This window comes from Neomonachus schauinslandi, chromosome X, assembly GCF_002201575.2.
Source record: "Neomonachus schauinslandi chromosome X, ASM220157v2, whole genome shotgun sequence".
NCBI lineage: Eukaryota > Metazoa > Chordata > Mammalia > Carnivora > Phocidae > Neomonachus > Neomonachus schauinslandi.
Genome location: NC_058419.1, coordinates 46,185,845 through 46,201,476, shown reverse-complemented (window position 1 = coordinate 46,201,476; position 15,632 = coordinate 46,185,845). Strand labels below are relative to the sequence as shown.

The following is a 15,632-nucleotide window of genomic DNA, read 5'->3' as shown; positions in this document are numbered from 1 at the left end:
TGTTAGAGGTTTATAGAACATTAGGTGTGCCCATGTGGCTCAGTTGGTTAAGCATCTGCCTTTGGCTCAGATCATGATCTTGGGGTCCTGGGTTGGAGCCCCCATGTCGGGCTCCCTGCTCAGTGGGGAATCTATTTCTCCCTCTCCCTTTGCCCTTCCCCTCCCCCCCAGCTCGTGCTCTCTAATAAATAAAATATTTTTTAAGAAGTTTATAGAACATTGTATCTATGAGCAATCTTTTAAGTATTTCTGACTTTAGGGGTATGCTTATGTTCCTTAAATCGGAAGATGGCAAGAAACATTTCCAGGGGTTACCCAGACACTGGAACTATGGAACTGGGGATAGCCATTTGTGTACCTTCCTCTCTGCAGCCTGTTCAGTGTGATCAGTTGATACCTTCTCTCTCCCTGCTCACCTTTGCTGCCCTTTGCACCTCAAGGCATCCCCTTATTGGCACATTATCCTATACCCTACCTCCTTTCCTGTTTTACTCCCTTTCCACGTTACTCCAGATTTCTCCCACAGCTCCCCCAAATTCCTAATATGTCCCCACTTGCACTATTTGAATCCAGTCTTCCACAGTCTCTTGGCTGAATTAGCGAAATACTCTTACTACCGTTCTCTCTGCCTTAACCTAGCTACCATTTAGCTGTTAAAGTGATCGAAATACATCCATGATGGTAAGGGGAGGACTTTCATTTATTTTAAACAATTCTATACTGTTTGAAAGTTTTAAAACATGCATGTAGTACTGTTGTCTTTTTTAAAAAGTACAAATGTCCTTATATTATTCCACTGTTTAAAATCCTCCAATAGTTTCCGTTGATTGCGAGATAAAACTCAAAATTCTTAATATCATATGCTCCATTAGCTCTGCCACTTCAATTAGTCAACTTCATTAAGTGACTTGTTTTCTCTTGTTCTCCCAGGTAATGGCTCCACCAGGGTTATCAAAGATGCTCAGTTCTGAAAAATAGTAATAAAGAGCTACCATTTAAACATCTAGAGTGTGTCAAGTGCTTTACATGTGATTTCTTCTTTCAACCCTGTAAGGTGGGCGTTACCTTTTCAGTTTTATAGGTAAAGAAACTGAAGATCGGAGGTTAAGTGACTTCCCTAAGGTCACATAGGTGTTGGCAGGTGGAATCAGGATTTGAACCCAGTTCTGCCTAACTCTAAAACTCTAAAGCCTATGCCCTTTCCACCCGACCACACTCTCTCTAGAATGAAACGTTCCTTTTAAAGAAACATTACTTCCTATCTTTAGGTAGGAAGTTTAGGAGGTAGTTTAGTGTAGTAGTTCAAACCATTAGTTCTGGGGTCAAACTGCCTGGATTCAAATACCATCCCTCTAACTTATTAGCTGTGTGACCTTGAGTAAGTTCAAATTTCTGAGCCTCACCTTCTCCATCTGTAAATGGGTATGGTAATAATAGTTCCTCTCTCATAGAGTTCTAATTTTTAAAAAGATGACCCATGTAAAATACTTAGCACAGTATGTGGCAAATAGTATGCATACCCTCAGCGAAGCATAGCTATTATCATTATATTGCAGATAGATCTCAGACTTCTGTTGGCCCTTTTGTTCATCTAGAGTTCCTGATCAATACATCTGAATCCTGGCTTGCTATATCCTAATTGTCCCTTCTATGTATGTCTGTGTAACAGAAAAGTACCATAATTATATTGTATAGGTTTTGCCTTCTTGAGTGATTTTTTTAAGATATAGCTTTAAGGGCACCTGGGTGGCTCAGTCCGTTAAGCGTCTGCCTTTGGCTCAGGTTGTGATCCCAGGGTCCTGGGATCGAGCCCCACATCGGGCTCCCTGCTCAGCAGGAAGCCTGCTTCTCCCTCTCCCACTCCCCCTGCTTGTGTTCCCTCTCTCGCTGTGTCTCTCTTTGTCAAATAAATAAAAATCTTTTAAAAAAAAAGAATGCATTAAAAATAGTTTTAGATACACAATACAAATTTTATTAGTTCATACATTAAATGGCTAATTGCTGAAATGTTCCTCATTTGCTAAGGTATCATAGAATGTAATGATTTAATTGTCAAATTGCTTTAGCATTTCTTACAGGAGTTACTCAAAGTAGTAATTCAATTTTCTTTTATCACAGCATTTGTCATTTTGGCTGTGTGTAGTGACCAGTTCCACTTGCTTGTCTTCCCAGTGGGACCTCCCGATGGCCTGGGTAACCTCCTAGTGTATATTCTTATCTGCTCTTCTGTTGGCTCACTTTCCATGTCAGGTTATCAAGTTTGGGCATTGCCTTGAAGCAGCTGTTTTAGGGAAGCCAATCACAAAGCCAGCCCTCAACTGGATACTCTTGTCTTGTGACTGGTGTAGCATTCAAATGAACTATCTGAACAAGGCCTTGGATATACTTTCAGTACCTATGCAGACATGGCCATGTGGTGTCTGCTTCTCCCGACACCTGGCATCACCTTCTCTGCCATTCTTTCAAGGAATGGCAGCGTAGGCCCTCAACAACCTTGGTTAGTACCACCTATGGTTTCCTTACCATAGTTCTCGGCCTTTTTTCCTCCACACCTTTTGAGATGTCCCTTGTGGTCTGTATCTGTTGCCCTTTGACTGGAGATCAATTAATCTGAACAATACTTCCTCTTCCATGGAATAAACATGCAAGTTACCAGACTTTTCTGCATCTGCCTCTTTTGAGTCCAGAAGATGAAGCTAGAAGAGAGTATGAAGAGTCTTAAAAGAAGCACTAGCGGGTGGTCTTTGAAATAAAATCGTCCTAGGCCGATTTTTTATTAAGGTATTGATAGGAATGAAAAGTGGGGTTTTCTTTAATTTTAAAAAAATTAAAATAAAAATTTTTAAAAAAGGACCGATTGCTTTGCATGTGAATGTTATCTTACATGGGGTTAAACTGACTTATATTTTTTTAAAGATTTTATTTATTTATTTGAGAGAGAGAACAAGCAATGGGGAGGGGCAGAGGGAAAGACAGAGAGAGAGAGAAGCAGACTTCCCACTGAGCAAGAAGACTGATGTGGGGCTCAAGCCCAGGACCCTGGGATCATGACCTGAGCTGAAGGCAGGCTCTTAACCAACTGAACCACCCAGGTGTCTTCTGGCTTGTTATATTTTTAAATCTAAACTCCGTCTGGAGATTTGTTACCATAAATAAATACAAAATTCTTGCTTGACTTCCTTGTATCTGTTATCCCTAATGTTCATTCATAGACTCATGGGCAGGGGCCTGAGGGATAGTCTTGGTCCAGTTTTCACAGTATGTTTAGTAAAACCCTAGAGGTCCTAAGACAGTGCCTCAGGCACCACAGGAGTGGGTGAAGTGGGGGTGGGGGTGACAACAGTGGGCCTCTTTCCAAACCAGCTTTGCTTTTCTATTTTATATATTAGGCTTCCAAGTAAGATTTCATTTCAGGGAAAGAGTCTGCTAATTCAATCCTTTTGTTTCATACTTGGAGTCTTAAGCATTCTACCCTGAATACTGAAATGAGAACTTTGAGGGTTATTAGGGCTGACAGTACCACCTTTCTATCAAGATTCTCAAGTTTCTGAGATTGACAAAGCAAAAAGCTCAAATTGTTGCTCTGGTATACTTAACCTCCTTGATGATGGGGACAATGTTCTACCTTTTCTTTCTCCCATTATCTTGTACCTAGTAGTACTGAACATACACTTGGTGCTCAAGCATACTGTATAAATCCAACAGACCCTCTCTCTCATTATGTACATTAGCTGAGCAAGCAGTTAACATTGTAAAAAAAAAAAAAAAGTTACGTTTGTCTAAATGTGACTAGAGTATTTTAATACTATATGAAGGAAGAGTAAGAAGGAATGATAGTTAATAATAAAACAGTAATACATACGAAAAAGGAGGAATAAGGAAGAATGAATAAGAAGGCAAAGATTAAAGGACCCTTCCTTTATGACTTGAGGTTTTCCATGAACACACTAAATTTTGTAGGAAAAAAAAACAAACAAAGGGGATATACAGATACAAAGTACGTGCTAGACACCTACCTTAAGAGCCTGATTTTTCTTGGACTTTAAAATGCCATTATTCTTACTACTGTACATGTACACGTTCTCCAAACAGCAGCCGGACCCTCCTAAAACTTAAGTTATATCACATCACTCATCTGCTAAAAACCCTCACATGGCTCCCCATCTTGCTTGCTAAAAGCCAAGTCCTTGCAATGGCCTACAACTCCCTACATGATCAGTGCACTTACCTGCCTCCCAGCCCCAATCCATCTCATGCTTATGTCTCTGACTTTATTTCTTACCATTCTCCTTACTCATTTTACTCCAGCCCTACTGACCTTTGACTGTTCTACCTTAGCGTCACGGCATGCTGCTCTGACCTTGGGGCCTTTGGACCTGCTGTCATCTCTGCCTGCAATGATCTTCCCAGATACCAACATGGCTTGGTCATTTAATTCTTTCAGGTCTCAGCGAACTGCCACGTTCCCAAGGAGGCCTCTAACCATCGCATCTCAAATAACAACAGCCCCACAAACATTCCCTAATATCCCAGACTCTGCTTTTTCTCCATGGCACTCATTAAACGGACATATTTATGGGTTTGTTGCCTGTCTCCCCTTTCCTAGAACATAAGCTCCACATGGGCAGGGGCTTTGTTTTTTGTGCACTCGTGAAGCCCTGGCACCAAAAACAGTGTCTGGCACAGAAAAATCACTTAAACTTTCGTAAATTTTTTCACCAGGATTTAAAAAAAAAATTCCTTGTGGTACCTATATGGTGGAAAGCTAAAAGGACTTGAGGCTTCTAGAAATGTGTATTTCCCCAACCTTCAGGGATCAGAACTAGAGGCTCCCAACACATAGTTCCATGTTAGGTCTATACTCCAGTCTACTAGCATCTGAAGTTGGGAGGGGAATCCAGTCATTATAACCTCGTCCACTCCACTCAGGGAGCTGTCAGCACTGAATCCCTTCCCTCCCCATCTCATCTCAAGGTTCTCCTTTCTCACAAAAAAGGCAGACAAGACATCCCTGGAATACCGTGCTGTTCCCTGCATAGATCAAGTACCCAGACAGGCTACACTTCAGTCTTGGAACCAGCCTACACCAAATCTCTCCAGGGTGCAGGTGATAACCAGAATAGAAAGCCTTCTGAATCAGAGTTGAATTTTGTAGAAGCCTTTATTTCAGTGATCAAAAGAATGCAATAAATGGAGTCTACACTGATTAACATTAGGCATGCACTTTTACCTGAAACTGCTGTTAGTTTTTGCCTGGCCTAAATCTTTATAACCTATTTAGGCACATCTTTGAATTTTTCGGACCCTGATATACAGGGTAAGTAAGCTTCTTCCTCATGGCAGTTTAGTAATGAGAATTATGCTCACTGACTAGATTCCTTTGTAACTAAAGGCCTCTAGACACTCAGGCTACCTGTGCTACCTCAAGACCATACCTTATACATTAAAGAAAATCACAGCATAAGGGAGGGAGAGAATCTAGAAAGCTGAGTGTACTGTATGAACATCCCATAGATTTTTTTCCAGCACTGATAGTCAAAACACTAGTTAAGGAGGCCTATAGTTAAGTACCAAATTACTCTTCTCCCACTGCTTCCCTTTCTGAGAGACACAAAGATGTATATCCAATCTCCCCAGAAATCTGAAATGAATCCACACAAATGACAGATTTGTGTGGTCCCACAATCAAATTATAGAAAGCAGTTCCACTATCAAAATTATAGGGAGCAGTTAATGGGACTTTGAGAAAGCACAGTCCCACATACAGTAATATGCATCTAGTAGAGTTTTCCATTCATCTGTCAATTGTTTTCACAAGATTAGCATTAAAAAACACAATCAAGTACACATATGACCCTCAAAACCCACCCCCCTCCACACACACACACACACACAAAATTGGTCTTTGTTCATTCTCAGATGACAGGATGTCCCAAGAGTGACAAAGGTGGGAGCCAATTCCCCCATAGCCTTTTCTTCTTCAACTATCCCATCAACCGCTCTTCATTCTTGAACTACCTTCCTTTTCCAAAGAGGTAATGCTGAGATCAGTCAGAAAGGCTTTCTGAGAAAACTGGCTTGGATTTCTGGGTCTGTTCCAGTCGATTCAAGATGAATTGGCTTGTATCAATGAAGCGCTCAACACAGTTCACAAAACAGGCCTCAGCCCGACTGTCCAACTTTGGCCCAGGCTTGTCCATGCACTTCTCCTGCTCAGGACAAGATACAGAAACACAAAGAGAACTTGAGAAAAAATTCGGGGTGGGGGGAGGGAGGGAAAGCTAACTTCTTGTTATTTATAGGAAAAACTTCACCTAAAAACAGTATCTGGTATGTTACTATTTCACATTTGGCATGTGGCAAGCAGTTACATTAAATTCTCACAACAACCCTACAAAACAGACACTATCATTAATCCTCATTTTACAAAGAGGGAAACCGTGGCAGAGATATTTTGCCCCAAGTTATTGGAACAGAAAATGGTGGAGCTATTACAGAGCAAAAAAAAGGGCGGGGGGGGGGGGCACCTGGGTGGCTCAGTTGGTTAAGCGTCTGCCTTCGGCTCAGGTCATGATCCCAGGGTCCTGGGATCGAGCCGAGCGGGGAGCCCGCTTCTCCCTCTCCCACTCCCCCTGCTTGTGTTCCCTCTCTGTCAAATAAATAAATAAAATCTTTAAAAAAAAAGGGGGGGGAGGGGGAGCAAAATACAAGTGGAGTAACCTTTCACTGATTCTGGTTATAACTCCACAATGTTGCCACCATTAAATGCCTTTAGAGTAACTGCAGGGAAAAAAGGGTGAAAGAATAAATCGCGTGACACCCTAAAACCTACCAAAGAAAAAAAAGGAATTTATTACCCAGGATTCTATAACCTTGTCTACTTAAGCCAGAAGTTCTTGAATACTCTCAAGATGAATGGAGAACTGTATGAATTTTCCTAAAGGGCCCACGGCTTACAGATTCTTAAAGGAGTCCTTAACCACACCCGCTTCTGGCCAAAGAATCACAGATTTTTATTTTATTTTATTTTTTTTAAAGAATCAAAGCACCAAGGAGTACATAGGTAAGCATCTGTTAGGGTCAGAGTCCAGCAATACCATAGGTTTATGTGAAAGGGACTACGGAACTGATGACTGTATATAGTTCAAGTAAGTGGTTCAAATGAATTTTGTTCGTTATTCTCTGCTGTGTACACAAGCCTCAGACTCTCCACTTCCAAGGAAAATTATCCTTAGCCTCTAAATCCTGAGGGTTTTTTTTTTCTTTCACAAGGCATGGCGGTTATGCTGTCCTTGGCAGCCGGAGAACACTTTGATCCCCAGCTGCAAATGCTTCCGCCCTTTTGCCAAAGTCCCCTCACAGAGCATACTCAATTCCTCAACCTTCAAACCCGAAAGAGCTTGGTATTACACAACAATCCAACAAGAAAGCAAGTGTGTGTGTGTGGGGGGGAGATTACGCCACTTTTACAGTTAGTGGGCTAGAGCCACTCATTTCTCACGGGCAACAGCAACTGGGTAATCCAGGTAAACCCTGAGAAGTCCAGGAACAGGAGACTCACTCCCTGGGAACCGGGGCTAAAAAAAAAAAAAAAAAAAATCTCAGTATTGGTGGCTCTCATCAGTCTTGGTGACCAGCACTAGGCAGCTTCAACCTCAGGTGCCTAAAGTGCTGCTTGGGACAGGGGCAAAAGTCGGCTGTGATCCCAAGTCCTCGGCACCAACAAAGCCAAGGTCTGGGGTGAGAGTCCCCCGAGAAGCGGAGTCACCTTTTCTACCTTCCGGCTTGATCTGAGAAACCTGAAGAAACCAAGGGGATGCTAACCGGTCCTCCCCCTCCCCGAATCCCGGACGTCCTGGGGAGTCCCGCCGGGCAAGGGCAGGGGGGGAAGCAGGTACAGTGGCCAGGTCCCAGCCCCAGGCTCCTTACCCAACAAAGTTCCGTCATCTGGTGCACCAGTTGCTGGAAGCGTTGCTTCTGAGTCTCCACCTCGATGAAATGTTGCAGCTGTGGGTCCACCGAGCCCAAACCCGCCGCGGACGAAGACGAGGAGGAATCCATCCCAGCGCCGCCACGCCTGCCGAGACGAACTCCGCACCAACTCACCGACCTTCACGTGTCTCCGCCACGGAACCGGAACCACAACCTGCCGTCTCTGGGCCCGCCCTGTGAGCGCACTGCGCCGGCGTGCGGCCCCGGGCGCGGCCCCGCCCCCCCCCCGCACCCCCACCCTGCCCCCACCCTCCCCCGCCGCTCCAGCCAGCCGCCGGTGCTCCCCGCTCCCGCCCGCGACCCCGCAGCAGCGCCCCACGTGAGCCCTGAGGCCTCGGGGCTTGCAGCCCAGTGCTGCGGCGCTGACAAGACGTTATTCCCAAAAGAAAGGGAAAAAAGTAAAAAAGGAAATTACTTAACACCACGTGGCCGGTTTCCGGCTGGCCCAACAGCCCCGCCCCTGCCCACTTCCAAATTGGCCCGCGCTTTTCCTGGTGCGGTGCTGGTGCTTTCTTGGCCCAGACTGCTTGGCCCGTCTCTTAGCCATCCAGTTTTCTTTGAGGGTGTTTTGCCTCCTGATGGAGGAGAAAGAGGCTCCGATAGAATTTGTCCCCAACTTTCAGATTCATTCCGGTAATATTACATGCCCGCTGTGTGCCAGGCACTGGTGCTTTGCTTGTGAGTTTGTCTCTGACTCAGAGCCAGAATTTTCCAAGAGCCAGAGGGGTTAAATTGCTGAGGATCTTGAGTTCTCAAAGTAGGAATTTGCCAAACCAATGCCACACAACAGTTTTCTGGAACACTGAGACAGGGCGCTCCAGGGAGGTTGCATGATTAATTGAGATAGCAAGAAAACTTCATGCTTTACAGTAATTTTATTTGATCAAAACACCCTCCCCTCCCATTTTTATGACACCATTTTATTCTTGCCAAATTCTGCCTTCCTCCCCCCAAGCTCTAATGCCTACCCAAAGAGCTGTTGGACCCCTTGTCAGGCTATTTACACCCCTCCCTCCCCCAAACTTTCCATCCCAAATTCAGTCTGTCTTAATACTCCTGGAAAATTGTCTCTCTGAGGACAATACCAGGCACAATAATTCCTTGGTTTTTGCTCAGAAGGTACTATCTCAGAGAATCAAAGAAGAGAGTCATTCCTAGATGTAGAGAGGGGCCTTTGTGTACTCATTGAGAGCCCAAGGCTCCAGGGCCTGTAAGCCTGGGAATTCCTCTGAAGAAGTGAAATTGGGGCTTGTGGAGAAGAGGAATGGAACCAAGAAGCTTATTGGTGAGCTCAGGATTCTTCATCCATGACATCTAGGATGTTGCTCAGAAGAATTTTGAAAGTGGGACGTTCCTCTGCTTTCTAAAACCAAAGAAAAAGCAGGATGTTACAGTGGGCTAGAATCCAGAATTCAAGGGAAATGCAATGAGTAAGCAGAAATGTTTATTAAGTATATACTATATGCCCTGTAGCATACCCTGTCAATTACACACACACACACACACACACACACACACACAAGAAAGAAAGAAAAAGGAAAAGAAATTGAAGTGCTCCATGAAGTCCTTGTTCACTTTTCATCTTTAGTAACCCAGGTTATTAATGTGATGAGGAGAATTTGCAAATTAAACTGGCAAACACTGATTAAAAACTGAGGGCGAATTCATTACAGACTTGTACACCAGTACATCATTATTTTGGATCCTCAAATGAAAAATGGCTAACTAAACAAGCTTAAATGTCTGCCAGAACTGAAATCTTGTAAACTTTCAAACACTATTTTTTCATACCGTAGCCAAAGTTTTACAGAGGAATTAACATCTCAAGACCATGGGCTGCATCACTGAACAGGGATCCCGAGCACCTGGGACATTTTATTACCACTGTCTGGCCCCTAGACTAAGGCCCTTTGTGACAGCCATGATCCATAAACCCCTAGGGTTTTACTAAACATACTGTGAAAACTGGGCCAAGACTATCCCTCAGGCCCCTGCCCATGAGTCTATGAATGAACATTAGGGATAACAGATACAAGGAAGTCAAGCAAGAACTTTGTATTTATTTATGGTAACAAATCTCCAGACGGAGTTTAGATTTAAAAATATAACAAGCCAGAGGACACCTGGGTGGTTCAGTTGGTTAAGAGCCTGCCTTCAGCTCAGGTCATGATCCCAGGGTCCTGGGCTTGAGCCCCACATCAGTCTTCCTGCTCAGTGGGAAGTCTGCTTCTCTCTCTCTCTCTCTCTCTCTTTCTCTCTGCCCCTCCCCGCTGCTTGTTTTCTCTCTCTCTCAAATAAATAAAATCTTTAAAATAAAATCATCAATTTCTTGTTCCTTTGAATCAGTGGTTCTTAAACCTAGCTGAGTATCAGAATTTCCTGGGAAGTTTAAAAGGACATTTCTGGGTTCTGCTTCAGACATACCTAATTGGAATCTCTGAGGATAAGGCCCAGTCATTTGCAGTTTTAAGAGTTCCCCAGGGATTCTGATATGCACCCAGTTTCAAGAGTATTACTTTAAACGGGCTGTGAAGAAAGGGCCTGTCTGAAATAGTTAAACTAGCGGAGTGAGGATGTCCTAGTTGCGAGGGAGCACAGTCAGTCCCCCTTAATCCTGCATGGCACAGGCGAGAGAAGGGAAATGGTTGTCCCTTTCTCCACACTTCCTCTGTGACCTCAGTTATTTGTTGAAGGGAAAGGAGCCATGCTCTGATCCAAGTCCCCACTTTTCAGCCCCCCAACAGGGCTCCAGATTCACATATGTGCTTGTTGGACACCATCCTGCCCTGTTTCTAGTACTGCAGCATTCATTTCCTACTAGAGATTTCGGTTGCCAAATTAAGGTTGCCAAGGACCTACCAAAAAGTGGAGAAAGCACCTCTGAAAGAACCCACGGTGAGAGCAATAAAACATTTTAGTAATAGTGGGACAGGCTCCCTGTTTTCAAAATACCACATCTACCCACATACCCCACGATGCACCCCATTTAAAAAAAAAAAATGACCACGACCTATTTTAGTTCCCTTTCAGGAGGGTTTTTGTTTGTTTGTTTGTTTGTTTTTTGAATTCCAGTTAGGATCACAGCCAAAAAAGATTGGCAATTAGTTAGTCTAATAGAAGAAAGGGCTAATGACTTCCAAAGGAATGAACATACATTTTAATGGCTTTTCTTTTGAAGTGTCCATACATTTGGCCAAATGCCTCTAGCTGCCTGCTTATGCTAGGCGACATGGCCCCACAGCATCCCCTCCCCCCGAACCTGAGTTGGTAATGTGGTCTGCTGAGGATACTCTAGTGGGAACTAGATGAGCCTGGGAAAGTCTCCGGCCATGAAAGGACTGGGGTACAGGTGGGGCCCAGGATGTGTGTGGCTATCAGTGTGTGCCCAGCTGCCACACGGCTGGGGAGAGTGGAGCCTGGGGGCCTGGCTGGCTAAATGGGAAAGGAGGCTCAAGGAAATAATTTGAGAGGTCCCCCCAAAACACTTACCTCATGCCAGCAGCTGTACATGATGGTATATACCCTCTCTGAAGCTAGATGAGGTCTATAGAGACGTAGGCCTTGGGCAATGTGCTCAGCGGTTTCACTGTTAGTAAATCTTTCATATGGCATCTTCCCCAGAGAGTAAATCTCCCACATCAAAACCCCTAGGAAATGAAAAAAATGCAGTAAGTCGATCTGCAGTCTCTTTGGGTAGTTGGGCTCCTTGTCTTCCTAGATCAACCTCAAATACTAGATTTCAGCTGATTCCCCACTCTGTGAATTTTACATTTTTGTCCAAACTTCTGCTCTCGTACTGACCATGCTGGAGGGTAGTCAGGGTTGGACTGGACAATTAGCTCCTCTGGAGTGAGACAGCCTCTTATTTGTCTTTGTAATTAGAGGGTCTGGCAGCGTCCCTTGGTACATAATCAGTATTCAGAAGCTGTGGAATACTGAACAAATTGTTTGTTCCTCTCAATATATTGTAAGTTCCAAGAAGGCAGGGATCATGTCTAGGTTACTCTTTTTATCCTCAGGAACCCCTGTGGTGCCTGACAATAGCAAGCACTTCCGAAGGGTTAGGGGAAGGAAAACAACACATCATAATCTCTCTGTGCAGGTTGCAAAGTATCAATTTCCCCATTGCATTCCTCTTCCTTTGAGCTGTATAATCTGTATAATTCCCTCCACTTACCAAAAGCCCAGATGTCAGATTTGCTGCTGAACTTGCTATACATAAGGACTTCGGGTGGAGACCACCGGACTGGAAACTTGGAGCCTACTGAGCTTGTATATTCATCATCCAGGACATACCTGCCGAGGGGTCAGGACTTGTTACTGTTACGATTTTGGAGAGCTTGACATTTACTTACATTTTCTTGGCACAGTTGCAGGTACTGAGGAAATACATGCTTGCAGGCCCCCCAGTGTCTTTTACAAACGTTACTTTTAGTGTATTCCTGTTTTCATATCTGATTTAGCTTTCCTCATTGACGATATGGTTACGGCAAAGATGACGTGAAATAAGATCTATTAGGTACTCCCCTCCTCTTCTCTGTCCCCCTCTCTGTTTTATCCTTCCTTCTATGCCGCCCTTGCCAGTGGGAATTAGACTGATGAGGAAAGAAGGAGGCATGGGGGGGGGGGGGGGGCAAAGACAACAGGATTAACAGATCAAGATAAGGTATTGGGGAATCTTAGCTTTAAAAAGGCGGAGGGAGAAAGGCAAGGAGAGGGATATTACAACAAAACAAAAGGAGGAAGAATTCAGAGAAAGAAAAAGAGTGGAAAAGAGAGTGGAAAAGACTAGAATGAGGGGGAAAACAGAAAGGGAGAGGATTCAAACCAATAATGCTGCCTCATGTTTGTACTGTGCTATTTTTACTTTTAGAGGGAAAGATGAAAAAGGCACACCCACCTGGAGAGGCCGAAGTCAGATACTTTAACAACTCCTTGATCATTTACCAAACAGTTTCGAGCCGCCTGTAATACAAGTTACCAGTGAGACTCTGTCCCCAGCACACAGGTTAAAGGCACCAAGCTTCTGCCCACCAGGGGAATGAAGCCAGGGAAGCCTCATTTCTTTCAACTCAAGAGACACTTTCCCACCCAGCAGGAGTCAGGTGATGCCACTGAGAAACTCGGATGCATTTCCACTACATCTAAAGCGACCTGAGGTATAGACAGAAGTAAAGCATCGGAGGGCATGCAGAATGATTTCATTCACACCGACGATTCCCTTACACCCTGTCCTCTACTGAATTGCTGAGAGAATGAGGGAGAACCCAGGGCAAGTGTGTTTTGTTTTGTTGTGTTCGCTTTCCTGCCAGTGGGGCTAAGACAATTTGAGCCTTGGCCTGGCTGCCATAGACAGGGGCACAAAACTCCGAGGCCTCTAGAGGCCAGGCAGCCGAACTGATAGAGGGAAGTGGGGTGGGTAGATTACAGGAAAATGCAGAGCACGCCCTTTGGTCCGAAGGAGGTGAGCTGCTCCCCAGCTCCAGGGGACTGTTAGCGTGGCCTGTGAGAATGAGCCTGATGTTTCAGGGTGGCCAAGATTGTCAAGAGAGGCTGGAAATTCAGTTTTTTCAGATGTGTTTTTCAGTGTTTGCTAGCTAATATATAACATTGAAAAACAACAACAACAACGAATGTTACCCACAGACCCCCAGGATATGACTCTGATGTAACCAAGTGATGACTCTGTGCCAGGAGCAGCCCCACTGGGAAGCGGTGTTGCCCTTCTGTCCTGGGTGGGGGACCCCACCATTTCCTTGTTGCCGTAGGGGGCTGGGCATGGGTCACGGCTCCAGCTTCCATCATGGCGCGACTTGTAGTGTTGAGGCTGGAGATCCTCAACTGGCTGACCACTGGGGCACGGGCTCACCTAACTCTCAGTGTTTTCTGGATAAAACTGAAACGATGGTCCCGGCCACCCTCCTCATCCAGGTATGATCTATCTTTCTTCCGCTGTTGCTTCTACCCCCTCAGTCCTTGGTCCCAGGCCAATCCTTCTGAGGTCCTACCAGGTCCCGGTGAAGGAATTGCTTTGACTCCAGGTATTCCATGGCTTCGCAGACATCCTTGCACATCTCCAGCAGCTGCTGAGTCTGGAAGCGGTTGCGCATTTCCCTCAGGTAGTTCAGGAGGCAGCCATTGGCCATGTACTCGGTGATGATGAAGATGGGGCGCTGTTTGGTGCAGACGCCGTACAACTGTACCAGCTTCTCATGGGAAAGATTCCTACGGGAGAGGCAACAAACCAGTCCTCCCTCTCTGGCTCTCCATACTAATGAGAAAGGGGCTGGAGAGGAAAGGGGTTGGTCTGGAAGTAGAGCATCAGATAAGGGCCCATGATAACAAGTTGAGCTTCCTCCTTCCCACCCTGAACCCCAAAAGTGCCTAATATGTGAGGGCGGGCAGGGATACGGAGCCCAAACAGAACAGAAAATAAGCTCAGGGCCGACTGAACACTAAGGCTAGTCAGAATCCGTCTTCCCTTTGAAAGTCTCATTTTTCATGTTTATCCCCAAATGCTACTGAGGTAGTATACACCCAAGACCAACACTGTTATCCACCAATATCTAAGGCAGAGAAATGGTTACCTTAGCAGTTAGTACTCCCGCCAATCAAAGATTGACCTCAGGCCCTGGTCCCAAATCTCTCTCACTCTAAGTCACCTTAAGCCACAGTGGAAACTGTCCTGGTAATTCCTAGACTCCAGCAACTGGGTTGAGGGTTGAGTTTGGGCTGTAACTCACATCATGACTTTGGCTTCTTCAATGAACTCATCCTCGGACATGGAGCCTTCTTTGATCATCTTGATGGCCACATCATACTGGCCTCTCCATTTCCCATACTTCACTACCCCAAACTGTCCAGTCCCCAGCTCCTTCAAGAAGGTCAGGTCCTTTGGATCGATTTCCCATGATCCTATAACAACAAAGCCTTGATGTGATTTTTTGGGGAGTCGTGTATGTGTAATTCCTACAATAGATAAGAATCCCTACTGGGGGTAGAAAAAGGCAAGCGGTAAAAGGGAAATGCTCAGGAGTACTAATCTATCTTTGCTTGGGTAAACCTCAGGGACGGGGTGGTTACTGGTTGGAGGAATTGGCATTTTAGGTGCCAGGCAGCCATAAAGAAAGGAGAAACTAGACAACCTCTTAAAATCCCTTCATGATTATGTTTTTTTTAATCACACAATTAAAAAATAATCCCTTTATGAATCTGTGTGTTTGCAGTCCCAGTAGGAGCCACCAGAGGGAGAAAAAGTACTAAATAACTTGTTTGGCCCTGACTTAATCTTCCTCGAGGCGGCTGGTGCGGAACAGTGTGCTGCAAGGTCTAGTTGCGTCTGCCAAAGTGGTCCTTGTCACTGGCCCATCCACCCTACCCTAGAGAAATAAGCAGTTACCGTAGCCCAGGCCCGCAGTGGAAGGTGCATTCTTGTTTTGTTGAGACACTGGATATTTGAGCCTAGATATGAGCCCTGAAACATACAGAGGAGAGGGTCATGCTGCTGGCGCAGCGTAGGAGGTGGGCTGCTGCGCACAGCCTCACGTAAAGCCTGACACTTCTGACAGTCATCTTTCCGATACAGTTTGAATCCCAGGGGATCTCCACGAACCCCAATGTTTCCGGAAGCTTCTCCTCTC

The 15,632-nt window shown here is 45.0% G+C and overlaps 2 protein-coding genes across 4 annotated transcripts in view; both read right to left on the bottom strand.

Annotated features, from left to right (window-relative positions):
• Nucleotides 1-5,109: 5,109 nt before the first annotated feature.
• TIMM8A (translocase of inner mitochondrial membrane 8A) lies at nucleotides 5,110-8,146 on the bottom strand. The gene is made up of 2 exons (XM_021695717.2): nucleotides 7,930-8,146; nucleotides 5,110-6,209 (listed from the first exon to the last, which is right to left on the bottom strand). The coding sequence occupies exons 1-2, from the start codon at nucleotides 8,059-8,061 to the stop codon at nucleotides 6,048-6,050; spliced, it is 294 nt and encodes a 97-aa protein (XP_021551392.2). The 5' UTR covers nucleotides 8,062-8,146; the 3' UTR covers nucleotides 5,110-6,047.
• A 706-nt stretch (nucleotides 8,147-8,852) lies between these two features.
• Nucleotides 8,853-15,632, bottom strand: part of BTK (Bruton tyrosine kinase) — a 32,676-nt gene continuing 25,896 nt past the window's right edge. For all 3 annotated transcript variants that reach the window (XM_021695799.2, XM_044911510.1, XM_044911509.1), the window contains exons 13-19: nucleotides 15,392-15,466; nucleotides 14,736-14,907; nucleotides 14,001-14,217; nucleotides 12,893-12,957; nucleotides 12,170-12,288; nucleotides 11,482-11,639; nucleotides 8,853-9,355 (exon numbers count right to left, since the gene is read on the bottom strand). In XM_021695799.2, the coding sequence (XP_021551474.1) occupies nucleotides 9,284-9,355; nucleotides 11,482-11,639; nucleotides 12,170-12,288; nucleotides 12,893-12,957; nucleotides 14,001-14,217; nucleotides 14,736-14,907; nucleotides 15,392-15,466 (878 nt within the window). In that variant the 3' untranslated portion in view covers nucleotides 8,853-9,283. The remainder of the gene's footprint in view (nucleotides 9,356-11,481; nucleotides 11,640-12,169; nucleotides 12,289-12,892; nucleotides 12,958-14,000; nucleotides 14,218-14,735; nucleotides 14,908-15,391; nucleotides 15,467-15,632) is intronic.